The sequence below is a fragment of the Haemaphysalis longicornis genome, unplaced genomic scaffold (assembly GCF_048455015.1).
Source record: "Haemaphysalis longicornis isolate Haplotype H1 unplaced genomic scaffold, Haemaphysalis longicornis Haplotype H1 scaffold_12, whole genome shotgun sequence".
Taxonomy (NCBI): domain Eukaryota; kingdom Metazoa; phylum Arthropoda; class Arachnida; order Ixodida; family Ixodidae; genus Haemaphysalis; species Haemaphysalis longicornis.
The window spans coordinates 89,019,836-89,038,387 of NW_027526225.1; the positions used below are offsets into that span (position 1 = coordinate 89,019,836).

The window sequence follows — 18,552 nt, forward strand, 5'->3', positions numbered from 1 at the left end:
AGGAGTAAAACTTTATTAACTCCTTTGGTGCGGGCTGCCGTCTTCGCCCTTGCCTTAGAGTTGCCAGACGGAAATCTGTCGCTGCAGTCGCGGGCCGCCGTCGGCGTCGCCATTGCCGCTAGCGACGGTCCTCGCCTACTTGGCTTAGCTAGCCATATGGCTTCTTTTTTGTCTCGAAGCCAAAATCAACAAAAAGGGCAACGTTTTTTTCTGGTTCGTCCTGCATGAAGCTTGTACATAATCACTGACAAATTAATCTTTTTGGAGGTTCAATTTTATAATAACTAAACAAAGGTGATGAAACTTCTACAGTAATATCGTTGCTTGTGTGCTGCCAGAGCCAACTTTTCAGCCTGATCATGAGCCACGCCAAGGACAAGTGGAACGTGCCTGCCCGGTAGTACATGACGGCACGCTGGCCGAAGCGCGGCTCCCCTAGACAGTGGCGCCAGGTTTTCCTCTAGTATATATTACTATGCAACACGATGTCAATTTCAGCATGCCAAAGCTGGTTACTCAGGTCAGAGCTGGCAAGCTCACTCTTCCACTGCTTGCGAGTTGCATTAGGGATTGGATCAAGGTCCGCGGGTTTAACAGGCATGCCCAAACCATATGGTAGAGCGTAGCTGGGCTGCAGCAGTGCATGCCTGCACTGCGGGTAGTATAATGTGGGGCGGTTGCATGTGTCCAACAATACCCAAGAAGACAAGCAGAGAATGTTGACGCAGGGCGATCGGCTACACAGCATGGCAGCCATCCTTCACTTCGCGCCAACTTAACATCTGGCTTCACACCTCCCTTGTCGATGTCCCAGCGTGATCCGAGGCAATGCGTACTTAATACATGTCAAACGAAATTTAAGTAAAGAAAACGTGATGTGGCACCGCCTTGGGGAATACCTATAATCGGTTACTGTCAAAACTGACAGCCAAGTTTGTACCCCGAAGTGCGGCATCGATCAGGAACCCAATCGTAGAGCACTGCACGGGCCTGATTTTAAGGCCCGAGCCCAGCCCGAGCCCGCTTTGTGAAGCCCGAACCCAACCCGGGCCCGTAACACCGAGCCCGGGCCCGGCCCGGGCCTGGGCATTTATAAGTGAGCCTAGCCCGGGCCCGGCCCGGGCCCGGCCCGGGCCCGTCATCTCAAGGCCAGGCCCAGCCCGGGCCCATCGTCTCAATCCCAAGCCCGGCGCGGGCCCGTCGTCTCAAGCCCACGCCCAGCCCGGGCACCGTCTTCTTTTTTTGAGCCTAGGGATGGCCCACATGTGTGTGACCAGGCCTGGTCTTAGACGTTGAAGAAAAGTTGTTTATTATATTTGGTCGAGTGTCTTCGTAGTGGGAAGTCAGACGGAGCATCTAGTCTGTACAAGCACGCCCTGAATTGTAACGCAAAAAATCAAGGTTTAAAAGTACACGTAGTTTAGCTCCCACCATCTGCAGTTCACGCCACATGGGCGTAATAATAGCTCGTATTCTTACACGAGAGACACCATCACCTTTGATGACCAGACTCTTGGCAACTTCATGTGGTTGTTTCGGTCACAAGTTGGTGTAATGAAATTTCTTGCTCTCCATTTGAATCCACGAGTATGTGCGTGCGTTGAAATATTTTCCCTAGAGTGGTTGTTAGGCGATGGTGCTTCTCTAGCACGCGAGTTTGATTTCCAGCCACGGCAGCCGCATTTAGATTCGTTCGACATCTAAAACACACGTACATAGACATAGGTGCACAGCTCCAGGGTGGCTTAATTAATTCCTTCCCCGCTAGGGCATTCCTTGTAACCGTATCTTTGATATGTTATACATCAAAATATAAAATCTTGATGCAGTACATGAAATGTCATTAAGTTACAGTATAGTTACTAGCAGCCCTAGCAAAACACGTTTTTAAAACAATGTGTACAACTAACATCAAGAAGCGCGTAAACGTATACTCAGAATATTCAATTTTATGCTCTTTTCTACACTTCACGTCGGAACTATTAACGGCCGGGCCTATGAATTCAAGCCCGAGCCCGGCCCGGGCCCATGGCATCGAGCCCGAGCCCGGCCCGGGCCCGCGGCACTGAGCCCGGGCCCGACCCGGGCCCGCTGATAATCGACTTCGGGCGGCCCGGCCCGGCCCGCGGGCCGGGTCGGGCCCGGGCTTTCGGGCCGGCCCGGGCCCGTGCAGTGCTCTACCCAATCGCCCGGCTCCAACTGATTTGGCATTCTGAAGGCCCAGCAGGGCGATGGTGTTGAAGTTTTCGAGGGCGGTGGCCGAATTGACGAACTCAAGAGGTTTTCGATATGATGAAGGGAAAGACAATAATTTTTATGCAACTATTTACGTTAAAATAACTCATGACATGAGATATAAACAAAAAAAAACTTTAAGCTTCAAGTTCGTGAACATCACTTGAGCTCCTCAAACTCCAAGTCTAACGCTCCTATACTCCGAGTGCACACAAACCGATCTAGCGACAATGGCTGGGACTCTGTTCCCGCCGCAGGATCCGCCTAGTTGGCCAATACGCAGCTGTGCTCTTAACTTCTAACGCGATCTTCAACTTCAAATCTACCTCTCGCTTACGGGACTCATAAGTCCCAACCTATAGCTTATAGACGGTCGAGACCCCACGTCTCGCCGGGAGCTGCCAATAGTTCATATGCTCATACGAGACCGCCCCTGTCATGCAAAGCTCGTCCTTGTAAAACCTTGGCATTTCTCTCTCTCGGGGACGACCCTCCAGCTTCTCTACATGCGAAGTGGACAGCCAAAAGTCGCACGAACAGCTCTCACTGACAGTCACCTGCGACGCCACAGCGTACGCGCCTACAGCCTCTTCCACACACGCACCAGCAACAAGAGGCGACGAAAACACGCGCCGACTGGGGGAAAGGGGGAGGGGGCATATTTGGGGCTGGGGCTGTTGGCGTCTCCTGTCGTCGTCGTCGTAATCGTCGTCTCATGTAGTCACGGTACTAAAACATCGGGACACTCGTTCATGTCTCGCGCTGTAACGTAACGCGTAGTAAAAAACACAGGGACACTCGTTTATGCCTCGCGCTGGAGCGCTTCGTAACGCGTACTAAAAAAAAAAAAACACCGGGACGCCTTGCGCTAGAGAGCTTCGTGCTTCAAAGACAAGAGACTCTTACGGCAAAGCTGTATACCTCTACCCTAAATGGTTTCATCTCCGTGGGCAAAAACGTCAAGGCGCCAAGAATACACTTGTATACACTGCATGCATGCTTCGCCCCTCCCCAGGTTTCACTTTAGTGGAGATGGCCCGGTATTTTTGCGAAGAGCACCTGTTTTCAAGTTCAGTTTCAACTGTGGGTTACCTCGGTGAAATTCGCGGCTGCTGCGGAGCTACCTGAGGCAGTATAATTAGTCTCTTTGACCGCAAGGGCGCGCGTCAGTCTGGAGGCGCAGTAAAGAATTGTGCTACGAAACAGCGTAGTGTTGGGAGGTCTGTGCATCTACGGCGGGGCTCTATCTTATCACTCTATCTTATCACTCGCAAAGCGGGGGCGTCCGGTGACTGACCTCATGATCGGGCCTCAAAATGGCGAACAGGAAAGTTCAATTGCCATAATTACTGTTTTCTCCATCAGTTGGACTCCGTGGTAAAGAAAAACAGCTGAAAAATAATTACTTTGTGTAAAGGCTTTAAGGTAATCTCTCGCAGCCCTTGTTCATGGCGTCGCTAAAGGGCGCCAGAAGCGACCGGTCAAGCGTTTTATAATTATCTGGGCATCAGTTTGCTGAACAGTATATTTGTTTAGGAACCATAATTACTAATTACTTACTAAATAATTACTAAATAACCATATTTACCATAAATACCCTTAGGTATTTATCCCAATTTCAGTCTGAGCTTTTAGTGGTGCTCGCGAGTTGTTCCTGATATAAATAATTCGAAGCGCATCCAAAATAGCTCCTTGTATTTGGTAACGCCTTATAAAAATATCCAACACGCACAAAAATATTAAGGGTATGTTCAGCCAATTCGGTATAAGCAATAATTCGAAATAATGGTATTCGATGTACACCTGTAGACTGTATTTAGTACCAGTCACTGTGCGTGATTTATGCGGACACTAAGTGTTGGTGCGTGTATATTTCTAGGGCGATCAACAGACGATCCGGTGCATGCAGAGGACGCAGCGCAAGCCGTGACGTCATCGCCTGGCGGCCGCCGTGCTGTGAGCGATGAGCGGTGGCGCGGGAAGTCCTCCGCCGAGTTCCACTTCGTCCTCTTCGTCAGCCCGCAGACCCAAGTGTGCACGCTGCCGTAACCACGGCGTCATCTCCTGGCTCAAGGGCCACAAGAGACAGTGTCGCTTCAAGGACTGCGCATGCGCGAAGTGCAACCTCATAGCGGAGAGACAGCGCATCATGGCAGCACAGGCAAGCTGAAACTTCTACTTAGTCCTGAATAGAATGCTGTCTCTCCCTCTCATAAGGGGAAAAAAGATCGTAGATGTGTGCGATTAGTCGAAATTTTCGGATGATGGTTCGAGCAGCCGAAATTTTCGAACGGTGGCTTGAATATTCGAAATTTTCGGATTCCGTTGAACCACACAAGAATTCCCGATCAGAGGAACACCTTGCCCTCAGAGAAGAAAAAAAAATGTAGTCGTGACCTAATACCCGAAATTTCTGAACAGGGGTGTAAAATAATCAACATTTCGGTTTAGTTTTCGAATGTTCGAAATTTTTGAATTCCGTTGAGCTACATTTTTGTGCCTGATCAGGATGATGCCCTGACCTATAAAAAAGAGATCGTAGTAGTGTGCGAATAGTACAAATTTTCAAATCGTGGTTTCATTATTCCAAATTTTCGAATTCCGCTGACCCGCATAAGGTAGCCTGATCACAATTTTTCAGTGGGGGATCAAATATTCTCCTACTAAATCTGGCGAACGAAATTAATAGTGCTTGTTCAAAACTATTCGAGCGTTTCAATTAGTATTCCAACGATTCGCGAATCATTTTCAAATGCTCGTTATCACGCCAGGCAGCATTATTCTCTCGAAATTGTTAAAAAAATTCTCCGATTAATTGAAGTATGCGATCCGAGTGTGCGGAAGAGATTGTTTAAATATAACCGCGTTATTGACCAAAACTGCCTGTCGTTGAAAAATCTGTTTCTTTTCTTGCGAGGCTTGTGAGTGCATACATCGCGTTCTCCTGCTTCTGAAAATCTCCTCCAGCACGGTTCATAACATTATCAGACTTCCACACACAAATAAAAAGAAAACACTCAATTTCTTTCGCGTTTAGTGTTTGTGCATCTTCTACATTTTGCAACTTTTGGCAGCGAGGTTACGTTTATTCAGATAGCTACTCGAAATTATCTTTAATTACGACTCTCAATATTATAGTCAAGCTTGAACTAGCTCTCTTGCTTTCCCTACAGTTTAAGAGTATATTAAACCAGCTTCATCTCTGATAACTTTTTTAACATTTTTGACTGACGTTGTTATGTAAGTGTTCCTTTTTAATTTGTGTTTTCGAAAGCTATACAGTCAACCAACTTCTTTGTCAAGTTCGACGTACACATAGCGGAACATGAGGTGTTCATGAACAGCCATTGACTATAGAAGGGCTTTTGTGTAGGTCGTTCTACTTTACACACACCATGTAGACACATGCAAAATATTAAATATTAAATTAGCATTTCTTACAACTTGATCCGTTTTCTATTCAATAGCAAAAATATTCCATTCGTGTTCTGTTTGTTTCAACCACTATTCACACACACCTAAGGAAATCTATAAGCATGTATAAACGCTTCCTGCACAGCCAGAAAGCTCGGAGGGACGAAACCCTGCCTGTTTTCATTTATTTTTGTCTAGCTAAACTCAACTCAAACATTTCTTCGCTGATACAATCGTGGATATTTCAATTGTAACTTTCAATTTTGTGCTTACTTTCGTCTAACGCGTATATTGTATAGAAAGCAAGCTGGGGAAAACACTAGGGAAAGGCAGGCCCTTGATCTGTGGAGCTGCCTGTAATATAGGTTCCCTCGGGCGGATCGGAGTGATGCCTAGCGCTGATGGTGAGGCGGTGTGCCCATGGTTAGCTTATATGGTGGGATGGTGCGACGGTATGGTAAGCGGTGTGGTCTGGTGGTGTGCTATAGGACAACATGGTAGGGCAGTAGATATCTGGGCGGTATATATGGTGGAGCGGTATAGTGGGGGAGGGGGGATAAAGAGGCCCGTTCTGGATTCACCACTGGAGCCTTCATGAGAAATGAACCGAGAAAGTTTTGTGAAGGCGGAAAACTAGTCGGATGATACTACCGGGCGCAGGGACCAATGAACGTCGGTTAAGAAATTCTGTTGCGTGCCACGACGTAGAAAACGAGGAAATAGAGGAATTTCAGAGGTCTGAACCTGACACGCAGTCGTAAACCTTGCAAAAAAATAATACACATAGTCGTTTGTGCGTTATTCGGGTGCCCGTGGCTCCGCAGGGGTGTAGACGTGTTTGTTGACCATTGTTATTAAAACGTGCAGTTGAAAAACTTTCTAAACCAGGCAGGAGTCTGACAATATGTAATTAAAATGGGGGCGCTCGCTGAACTGAATAGGCATTATGTCATCCCGAACAGTACTTTTTTACCTTATTCCTTTTTTCTGGTTTCAAAAAAAATTAATAAAAGGAAGTTATTGCTGACATACAAAAATTTATTTAAAAATGTATTACGTCATTTTCCGTCGTAATTTATACAGCCGAATCGCAGCACCTATAATTCAAATTTACCCGCCGTGGTGGCTCAGTGGCTAAGGCGTTGCGCTGCTGAGCACGAGGTCACGGTTTCGGTTCCCGGCCGCGGCGGCCGCTTTTCTGATGGAGGCGAAAAAGCAAAAACGCCAGTGTGTACGAGATTTCGGCGCACGTTAAAGATCTCCAGGTGGTCAAAATTAATCCGGAGCGAACTGGCAACTCTGAAATTTTTTTCGAAGATCGTGTCTGAAGATTCCCGTTCAAGCTACCCAGGAATGCTTAAAAAAAAACTGAAGAACTACTATTTTTGTCACCACGGGTCATTAATGCATACCAACCGCCTCCACACTGAGCGTGCACAGCTACCTCCTATTTCTTAAATAAAAATTCTGGCTTGCCTCAGCGTTAAGCAGCAAGTTCCTTCTTAACGCAAAAACCCTCGTTATAACAAGGTCGTCGAGACAGGACACTGACTTCGTTATAAGCGGTACTTTCTTGTGTTTAAAGCGGGCATTACTTGCTTCCTGCGGTGCAGTTGGCACTGTGAAAAAAAAATTGAATAAAGTGATTTCGTTATAACAAGAATTCACTGTATTTTACGCAAAATGAATTTTTTTAATAGCGCCCGTGCATCACAGCCAGTGGAACATCGAAATGTACACTTATGGCATGCAGTTCTACGACGTCAACAACGCTCACAACAAAATCCCGAATTTTGTCCACAGGGCCGAACTGAGTGCTTACGAAGATTAAAGCACTTTGAAAGGTGACAACGCTGGCCCCCAATTGATCTAATCATTGATTGATTGATTGTAGTGTTTAACGCACCGACGCAACGTAGGAGATGAGGCGCGCCGTAGTGGAGGGCTCCGGATTAATTTTGACCACCTTGGGGATCTTTGTGCGCCGATATCTCGTACACACGGGCGTTTTTGCTTTTCGCCTCCATCAGAAAAACTGCCGCCGCGGCCGGGAATCGAACCCGCGACCTCGTGCTCAGCAGCGCAACGCCTTAGCCACTGAGCCACCGCGGCGGGTAATTGATCCAACCACAGAAACCCTTAATCAAGCAGACTTCAAACGTATAGTATTACCAGACAAGTACAAGCACTCATCGACTCGGATGAGATACCTTTCACTGCAACACATTCCTTGACGATTCCTATAACCCCTTAGCAACTCCACCCCCTCCAACACCCCCTTCTGGCAGCCCTCAAAATCCAGTAGCCGACTACCTTGTAAACTAGAGGTATACATACTAGGACGCCAGTGTCACCGATCACACTATTGAAAAATTTGGCATTCTCTTAAATGAGTGGACCATAAGGGTACTACCTTGCGCCTCATCAGCCACTCAACCCACTTAAGACTGACCTACAAGCTGTAATTGGCACCCTTAAGCATGCGCATGGACTGTCTCCGCATCCTCACAGGCTCAGTTGGCGTCATTTAAAGGGACAGACAACCGATTTTTGTCGAGTATATATCCTCTATTCCAAATGAAAGGGCATCACTTAAAGCACCTTAACGAGAAGCGGTTTTGCTGATAACGCCCTAGAACTTTTTAAATCGAAATTTTTAGATGTACGAGCCGTATGTGTCCCCCCCCCCCCCCCCCCCCAAAATAATGCTGGCAACCATGACATACAGTAGCGTGGCAACATACTTTTGTCTGTATGCGAAATTAAAAGCGATATTTAAAAACTTGTCCCGAGCTAAAAAAAGTGTGAATCGCAGGCTTTCTTATTCATTTGTGAGTTTTTTTTTTAAATGCACCAGTCGTTTTTGCACGAAGGCGCCTTCTGTTGGGATGCACGATAGGTAGAATTTGGCTTCAGGCATGCTTCACTCTGTGGAGGTCGGAAGTTCGATTCTTCCCGGACGCGTCCTTTTTTTTTTTTTTTTAAGCTGCCGTTGGCGTATTTGGAAACTGAAATCAAATATTTTGGCAGAAAAAAACACCCCTGAGTCATGCAGAATCGTCAAAGCTCCTTCACTGGGTCTATTTACTGAACACTGCCATTGATTCTGGGCATGGAGGCTCAGTTAGCCCCACTGAGAGCAACCCAGCGGCGGCGGGCGGCGTGTCTCAAAAATGTTCAAAATAATGTTGAAAAATACATATACAATTAAAACTTATACAAATACTTGTGTTAAAAGGTTTTCAATGAGTGAATAAACGTTTCAGCCGTTACAGTAGCTGCTAGGTTTGCAGGTCACGTGACAGGGACACACATTGTAGTGTCAAGTTTCGACACTACGATCCGCCACCCTTCCAATTTCAGAAAGTTTGCTGCCAAATTAGAATTATTTCTGCCAATTTGTTTATAAATTGCTTGTGGTTACCGGGCTATATAAAACGCTGGCTTTCATATGAGCTAGAGAACATATACGCGACAAAAATTGGTTGTCTGTCCCTTTAAGAACTACGAAGACCCCCGTCAACTCCATCAGATTCTTCTTCACAATGTCATCCTCTGACAAAACGGCCTCTTCGCCACAGTAGACTCGGTCCTCCGCGGGCACGAATGTTCCCGAAAAAACTCGCCGCCCAGCCCAAAAACAGCAGTACGCACTTCGTTTCCCTTGGTTGACCCTGCGACATCTTCAGACACCCCATTATAATTCATCCGCTACATGCACGAAGAGGCCCTGCTACAACGAGGCTACCCGTAAGGTATCTCCAGGGCCTGATTCGCCGACAACGTTTGAGCATGATCTTTAATACTATTAACAAGATAACTCTATGGAATCACCTGGCAGAAAGCACGTGCTCATCGCTTTGCTGGAGCTCATCAGAGGAGCAAAAATTCTTGACTGCTTTTATTTGTCTTTCTTTCCAGCCTCATACACGCCACCTATACCTCTCCCCCTAATTCGAACTAGGCCTACGGCCATGGCATTTTTTTAATTAACGTATTTCATTAGAAGTGTGCCATTTTTAAAAGGGATAACGTGCCATTTTTAAAGAGGATAAGCTTCCATTCTGTGGTTTTGGGGCGTTAGGGTCAATTTTTCGTGCGCGCTTTTCGTAATATACACCGATCGGCTCGCTTGCAACCCCAGACAAATTCTTGGCCAAAGTTAACCACCGCTGAATAGCTAAGGGACCTGGATTGGTGCGGTACTTCAAACCAAGCTCTCCCAGCACGAGTTATGTGAACCATTCCTTGTCTGGTTGTAGAATGCCGTCATTCGGGTCTCCAACGATGATCCCAGGGGGTAGTGTCACTTATCACGGTTAACCTAAGCATGCAAAGTGCGTGGTCATGAACGTCGCGATTGGACACTAAAGTGTGCCTGGAGATTTATACACAGTGGATATCGCAATTTGGTCTTTCCATTGTAAGGAACAGACATTCCCAAAGTCAGTGTCCTTGTCCTCTGACCAGTCAAGAGTGTTTGGTTCTTTGAGAAAGCGAAGTCTATACGTGACCTATGTGCAATGGGCTGGTTCACTTAAATCCTTGTACTGTAGTTTAAATTCTTCCAAGAAAAGCATGAGCTGCTTCTTGTCTGGCTTGCAGGCACGCACGGTTCAGTAACCGACGACTATCACAGGAGAGTCTTACATCTGCTACTCGATTATCTGGTCGCTTATCACTCAGTATCCCGTTTGCACTCTCTGTATCCTTTGTTGCTTTTCATATATAGGCACGCAGCTCTGCCGAAGTCCTAACTATACGTGGCTTACCCACAGCGTCACTAGAAAAAAAAATTAGCAGTGGCTTAGCTAGGCTATGCCAGAATATGCGTAGCGTGAGGTAAGGTTCAGCTGGTTATTCTTAGCTTTCCTGGTTGTCTTGAGAGAGAGAGGGAGAAAAAAAAGCAAACGGAAAGGCCGAGAGGTTATCCAGGCTTAGAGCCCGGATTGCTACTCGACACTGGGGCAGGGGTGTAGGATTAGATTGATTATCATGCTTACTGCTGCTTCAATGACACACACAGGATATACGCATTATATGATACATGCATGTAATTTACCCTTCGAGTGATCATCAAGTAAACCGGGCCGCCACGTGCGGAACGGGGGTCGGCGAAGATGCTGGGCGCGTGGGGTGTGTGAGAGATGCCGCGCAGCGAGCAACGTTTTGTGCGCCGTGAGACGTCACTGCTCGTCGCGAATGCGCAGCACGGCTCTCCAGGAGCCACGCGAAACTGCTCAACCTCGGCCAGTGTAGCTCATGCTACAAAAATCGGATGTCCCGTGTGGGTTTTTTGTTCTCGGACTCGAAAAGCCCTAGTCTTCAACAGCTTGTACGTTACAGCTTCTGTAAAGCAAATCAGATATGGTCGAGCTCCGAGCGGATATAGTTCGTACGGAGTGACCCTGATAAGTGCCATGGCGTTTGCTGACGTGTAGTATTACGTGCATCATATATGGCGAAAATTAAGAGATAAGGGACGACGAATGCCCTATCTTTACGCCGGTTCCCTGGAATCCCTCTCGCTCACTATCTGCTTCACCGCCGCCAGTGAATTCCATCGCACTTGTCATCACTACCTCGATATTGCCAGAGTTCGGACAACTTTTCTTTCAGCGCTTTGTATTCTCGCGTGCGTACTCTGCAGGTTGCCCTCAAGCGTCAACAGGCGGCCGAAGACGCCATCGCCATGGGCCTGCGCGCCGTCGCCACGGGCCGGTCCCTGCCTTTCCTGCCTCCGGGCCCAATCTTCGGCCTGCCCCTGGCCGCCAAGGCCATGGCGCAAGCCCGGGGCTCCGGCGCTCGGGCCAAGGAGGCGGCCGCCAAGCGGGCAGCGCGAGAGGCCTCACGGGCGCTACAGCAACAGCAGCAGAGGCAGCAGCAGCAACACGAACAGCTACAACAGCAGCGCGGCAACAGGCGAGACGCAGACGACGGTTCCTCTTCACCGTCTGCTCTGCCGTGCCAGCCGGGGGGAGCCTCGTCGCCATCACAAGGGCCGCCGCCGTCGGCGACTACGTCGACGTTGTCGTCGCCGGCACAGCAGCATTCGCGGGGAGCAGCCGACGAGGACTCGCCGGCAGGTCAGCACCCCGTGCGTCGTACTCGCTGTAAGACTATAGAAAGAGAGACCCTGCTCCCTCCCCGGAAGGGAGGCCATTAAGGGACGCCGCTGTTTGCGCTGCTTTCAGCCGCCATGTTTGTGCGCCGCAAACACTGCCCGGGTGGTCTTCGGTAGTCGGGAGCGGCGCTGCACGCGCCCGACGGATCTCTCCGCCGTCGTCGTGCTGTACCAAGCGAGGCATCTCCGGGGTGGCTCCTATAACGAACGCGGCCGCGCAAAGGCGGACGACGAGGCGCGTTTAGCCAACAATAGCCGACTATAGCCAACTGTCCGCTTCGAGTCGCTTCCGGTGTCACGTGGCGCGCCTTCTGAGTCGGGTGTCGTCGCAGCTAAGGCACGTCTCGGGCACACGGGGTTAGAGTGCGTGTGTGTGTGTGTGCAAACGGGAGGAAACATGAGAGCGCGGCTTAGAACGCAAACTGAGCGCTACGAGGCGAGTGGCTCGCGGGATTGTCAAAGAAGACAGCGCCGACCAGAAGGCGGTGAAAGGGCTTGTAGCAAATGCGCTTCCGAACGCGACGATTTCTTCTTTTTGATATCATGTGTCTTCGTTTTGTAACAGCACTGCATGCTCGACCTTTGTCCTAGACAGAAGCGGAGTTCGGGGAATCGGAATGCAACGCCAGCGCAATTGCTCTACGAACGCCGCCATTAAAAGGCTGAACCGGCAAAATATATTAACAGTAGTAAAAGAAAGAAACGATTTCATAATTAGAGAAGACCGCCTCAGTCAAAAGGATTGAAACAAAATCTACAGTTGTTGAGGAGTGACAAAAAATTGGCCGCGTACCTGCTCCTTTCGTTGCAAATGTCGCCGAAAGACGATAGTCGACTGGCGCCCCTGACAAGTAAATGCATCCCTTCTCTCCCGCTCGCACCTTAGGCTGTTCCTCTCCCTTCTCGTTCCTCCCAAGATAACACGCTGGAGGTCTGCTGAAGTAAATTTAAAATTACCGCGTTCCACTGCTCCAAGTCGGGTTCCTCGATGCCAGAGCTGCCGTACGGCGGAGACGCGCGTGAATCGAGGCACCCTACTACAACATTTATAGAACCACTTTTCCCTACTCCACGAGCGTTCCAAGCGGAACGCGGAAACTACCTAGTGCAACCTTTCGTTGCTGTTGCCGTTTGATTTTTTCAAATGCCGCCAGGTGGTGCGGGCAACAGCAGACGACGGTTTTCTGCAGTTAATGTAATATTTTATTTGCTATCGCAAAAACCAAGCATCCGTAATTTTTTAACACTCCTGTATCGATTTCCTGCCTTATATTTGCGTAATGCCTTGTTCTTGTTGAACAATGTTGACAAGTATGAACATTAAAACCGGACTTCGACGTTTAGATTTGGCTGTAGGCATATAAGACTATTGCGCAGTTTCCCTTTCACTTTGGCCGGGTGGCTGAATCGAGTCACAGACAGACAGACAGACAGACAGACAGACAGACAGACAGACAGACAGACAGACAGACAGACAGACAGACAGACAGACAGACAGACAGACAGACAGACAGACAGACAGACAGACAGATTAAAATTTCTGCGTTGAAGTAGCCCAAGAAAGACTATCGTCTTTAAAAATTGTAGAGAACCCCGAAGTGGGAAGTGCTAAGCCTCTCAGTGTACCCGAGCCCTTTAAAGCAGGCTTCAGTACTGGACATGCATGCACTTCTGGGAAGGCACTTTTCCAGACGTCGTGTCGGCAATGTGCTATCAAAGTAGGAAGGCCATAGCACATATTATTAAATACTTCCAAGCGCTCCAAGTGTCGCAATGTAACTCGACATACTGAGGATTTTAAAGTCGGCTTTACTACAATAAACAAATGCTTTGCTAGAAACACATTTCTTGTATGGAAATATGAAGGCCATAAGCACCTCTGTAAGGCCCAATGTACCCCAATTAGGCGCTATACAGAAGCCCTTTAGAGTCGGATTACCTATACAGAAGCTCGAGCCGGATAACGGCGCTAGCGCCGTTATCAGCATTTGCACTTGTAATTCACTATGCAACGGACGCGTGTTGTTCGCTCGGAAGAACGTCGCGCACATAAGCGCGAATGGGCGCAAAAGCAACGGAAAGCCGCTGCCGCGGTACGTGCAGCCGTCTTCGTTGCCACCTCTATAGTTCTGCCTCGTCGAGTAGCTGAGTATCCCTCCCGGAATCCTTCCCCTCTCGAGCCACATTTTCCGCTGGGACCTCGACCACCACACACGGGCCTTGTCCACCACAGCACACTCCTTAAATCTTCGCGATGTTTCCCCGCAGTGACTTTGTGCTTGCGGAAGTGCTGCCTTTACGAGTTGTAATACTTCGCGTATTGTTTTGTATTAGCGCTTATCGTTTTATATTCTGCACTATAAATGATATTCACAGATGATCACTCCAAGGGGGCATGACGTGAAGTGACACCTTTTGCTCATAGGGTATGGAACATTGCCTCTGGAGAATCATTATCAATCTTCAGAAACCCCCAACAAAAAGCTATCAACGAGAATCCTATCAACAAGAAACCTCCAGCCTGTTCGAAAACGTGTAGGTCGCGTAGATGCCATGCCGTAGGTCGTATTACAGTCCAAAAGAAATGCTTCGTCTTACCACTACAATTAGTCCATTCCTTTTTATCTAGCATACTAGGCGAGTCATGTTGCCTCGAACCATCTTGCCTCATACCCCCACTTCGCTTCGGCAACCATCGAAAATATTCTTGCCTCTAGATTTCCCCTTTTTACTAAACATCGTTCGCTCACTCGTGGTCATCCGTTTGCTCGTGTTCTCGCTTCGCCCTCGCAGACTCATTGTAGTTCAGGATTACGGTTTTGAAGCCACGTCTACGTATAAGGCTTTGATTAGTTTAGCGCACCTCTTCAACGTTCGCCGAAATAGCATAGTTATGGACCACTTATTATGAACCTGGTTTTAACAAAATACCTGATATAAAGAACAAATCTTCGTTTCCCGTTGTCATTGTCATGTATACACACACATTTCATGTTCAGATATAGTGAAAAACGCATATAACGAACTGATTTCCGCTTCCCGATGGGCGAGATTTCGGCGCACGTTAAAGATCCCCAGGTGGTCAAAATTAATCCGGAGCCCTCCACTACGGCGCGCCTCGTCGCCTGCGTTGCGTCGCCGCGATAAACCCTACAATCAATCAATCAATCAATCAATCAATCAATCAATCAATCAATCAATCAATCAATCAATCAATCAATCAATCAATCAATCAATCAATCAATCGTTTCCCGAAGGGTTCGTTATAAGCGGGATGGACTGATACATGGCCGTTTTGCCTTTCGCGTCCGCTAAAAAAACGTCCTCCCACCGCTTAACCTCGTGCTCAACTCGTTATATACTGATTCATCGCGGCCTCTATTGCCCCTTTCATTATACGCTTTATTATTAGGTCCTGCAACAGGACAAGCCAAATAATTGGCACTACAACCGCGGTATCGTCAGGAAAAATGTCTGTCATGGCATCATATATGACACAATTGAGACAGCGTAGCGCGTATTTACGGGACGTTATCCGAGACTAGGCAGAGAGTGTATACCCTTCCCATCCGGGACTTTGTGCCTCCAGTTTCGCCCTCTCTCGGCGACGTCGTGAAGCTCTGTAAAACCCGAGTATCGAGACACCATCATCGCCGCCCCTCCCGCCGCAAGAAACGGGCAGGCGTTGGAGGGCTTCGATCCACGGCGCGGCAGCGTATATATACGCGAGTCGCGTGGTTAGGGCGCCTCCGCAAATCCAGTTACGGAACGGCGGCAGATTGCGCTTGCGCTATACGCGGCCGAAACCGCTCGATGCTAACCGGGTTAGCGCCACTCGAAACGCAGGCCGCATGCCGAGATGAGGGCCCCGCCGCCAACACCACCACACAGCCGTAGGCGCCCGAGACGGATATTCAGAACGACGACGGCTTGCCTGGAGCAGCTTGCAGACACGAAGGAAACTTATGCGGCCTCAAGAGCGCCGAATATATATATCGAGCGCGGGGTTGGAGGAGGGTTCGGAGCGCAGCCCGGAAGAAACGTATTTTCGCGCGCCGTGTGCGTTGTGACGGGGCCGCGCAGTTCTCGAGGCATATTTAGTATGCCTCGATCCGTGCGCGGACGCCTGCTGGGTTCGTAATGCATATATGGACGACGGCTTGCCGCGTGGGTCGATTCTCGACGAAGACTGAGCCGCGGAGGAGCTCTTTCGTAGTCTCACGAAACACTTCTGGGGGGTCGTGGGCGCTGGTTCGTGGTTTTAGCGCTCAGGTTAGAGAGATACTAACTGATGTTAGGATATCCGGTAAAGTTTTAGGCACGGAGTTTTAAAGCGAAAGCTTTCTTAGTGGGAGCGATCGCGTCCTGTAAAAAAAAAAAAAAAAATTCAGGTAAGCTTGCTCTCACACGAAAGACTTGGCGAAGCTGTTGTAGGTGAGCATTGCCCCACACATAGTTAAGTTGCAGTATCATTGTTTATTTGCATAGTTGCGGCGCTAATAATCGTCGTCATATGCATCGAACAGGTCGTCGTCTTCTTCGCGGCGAGTGGTGGGTGCAAAGTCATCTTCAGCACTGTAGACCTCCACGAGTTCTTCGTCATCGAATCGAGGCAGCCGTGGCGGGATCTGCTAGTCGTATCGGAAAGGAGTGGCACACTCGTAGCCATGTCTCCAATCATTATCCATAATGGCTTCCAGAGAATGCGGCGGCCGCGGTGACCTCTCCCAAGCAAGGTGGCTTTTCATCTTGAGCATTAGCGCTGGGTTTTTTTACATGCGTTGTAGCGCTTGATAACAGCGCCGGTTTTTTTTTTTTTTCTAGAGCCATTGGACGAGCCGGGGATGTTGTTGTTGTTAACCTTATTAGAAAGGAAGGCCAAAGGCCAGGTGCGGGGGGAGGGATTGGGGAGGACGGGGCACAGTCTTTATGACGCCGTCCTCAAGGGATCTCTTCAGAAGTCGTGCAGACCACTAATAATTGCCCGCACTAGGCCGCTTTTTGTGGCATAAATGATGATTTCGAAGAGTGTGTCGTGTGAGAGGGATGTTGGGTCGATGTAAGTTGAGGTTTCGTGGTGAGGGGGAGTGAATGTACGAAAGCGAGAAAACTTGGGGCACCGCCAGATGAGATGGTGGAGATCGGCTGCGATAGAGTGGTGGCAGTAGGGACATCGGGGGACGTGCTGGGGATAATACCATTGTCGAATGGTTTCTGGTGCCGTACAGGTGTTGGTCAGGAACTTGTTCAAGATTTCTCGTGCTCGAGCCAGGGTGGGGAAGGAGGTGAGGTGGCCTGAAGGGGTGAGTGCCTTGAGGCGTTGTTGTTTCGGTTGCCTGGATCTACGGAGTCTGATTGCGGGAGCGAGAGTGGGGTCATCGTCAGGGCAGTTAGGCCAGGGGTAGTCCGAGAAGGGCGGCGCCGGGGGTCCATCGGAGGCTATTGTGAGAAGGGCCTCCTGTGCACCCACGTGAGCTGCTTGGTTCCCAGGAGCGGCTGGTTCATGACAAGGGGCCCAGTCGATTCGGACTTGGCAGCCTGATGTTTGGAGGGCAGTGATTTGATGAATAATGTGGTGGACAGAAGGGTGAGTGGACCTGGGATGACAAAGTTCTTGGAGAGCTTCATATGAGTCTGTTAGGACGCGAAGGTTGAGGGGAATGGGGAGATGGCAATCGTACATGAAGTAGTCGAGAGAATCGCGGATAGCGATGAGCTCCGCGTCCGTTGAAGTAATATTGGGGAATACGGTGATATTGGGCTCCCATGATGGATAAATTGTCCGGGCTGATCCATGCTGTTCCTACGTGTGGGTCTATGCGGCTAGCGTCTGTATAGACGTCAATTTCACCCGGTCGTTTAGTTGAGACAAGGCATCGGCAGCGTTGCCGTCGAAGCTTGGGCTTCCTGCGTGAGACGGGTTGCAAGGTGACGGATTGAGTGAAGTGGCGCCGCTGCCAGGGGGGTGTTGGGGCTGGAACATTAGGTAGGGGTATATGACTTCGTTGATACCACGCGGTGCGGAGCACGCCTTGGTGGGTGAGTTGTCTTTTCAAATTGTATTGATCTGTTTGTTCCTGAACGATGAGGTCGATTGGTGGGAGGGTCGCTGCTTGTTGGAGGTTTGCAATTTTTGTATGACGTCTGAGGCCAGTGATGGTGCGTAGGGTGGAATTGCGAAGAACTTGTAGCGTGCGTCGTTGGGTGCAGTTGAAGTCATAATGTGTCCCTCCGTATGTGGCCCACCGTTACTGCTCGAGCCGGGGACTCGGCGGTCGCCGCTCCGCACGCGCTCACGAGCACTCGCCATTTTCTCGCTCGTCGGGGTTTTGTCATGCTTTTTAGATGCGACTGCATCTCATTCACTCGCCTTGTCCCTCCATACGGCGTTGTTGTTGTCCGTCCACACCCCTCCCCCATTCTCCTCGCCCTCTCCCGGTCTCCGATAGCGAACACTCTCTCGCGAGGGGCATTGGATTGGATTGGATTTGATTGGATTGGCTTGGATTGGCTTGGCTTGGCTTGGCTTGGATTGGATTGTGTTGGATTGTGTTGCGTCATAGCCGCGGCAGGGGGTTCACGGCACGTTTCACGCGATGGGAGAATCAACCTAACGGAAACAACAACGGAACCCCCTATGCATCACATCTACACAGGGGTTCACGCGAGAGGAGGTGGGAGAAATTTTTTTCTAATGCTCCTGCGCGTGCCGGGGACGCTCGGCGGTCGCTGCGAAGCACGCGCTCACGAGTGCTCGGCATTGCCCTGGTATTTTTTCC

At 49.2% G+C, this 18,552-nt stretch overlaps 1 protein-coding gene across 1 annotated transcript in view; it reads left to right on the forward strand.

Moving 5' to 3' along the window:
- The first annotated feature begins 4,118 nt into the window (after nucleotides 1-4,118).
- The window catches only part of LOC144162059 (uncharacterized), a 21,615-nt gene continuing 7,181 nt past the window's right edge, over nucleotides 4,119-18,552 (forward strand). Inside the window, exons 1-2 of the mRNA XM_077692572.1 lie at nucleotides 4,119-4,396; nucleotides 11,300-11,735. Of these exons, the coding sequence (XP_077548698.1) occupies nucleotides 4,199-4,396; nucleotides 11,300-11,735 (634 nt within the window). The 5' untranslated portion in view covers nucleotides 4,119-4,198. The remainder of the gene's footprint in view (nucleotides 4,397-11,299; nucleotides 11,736-18,552) is intronic.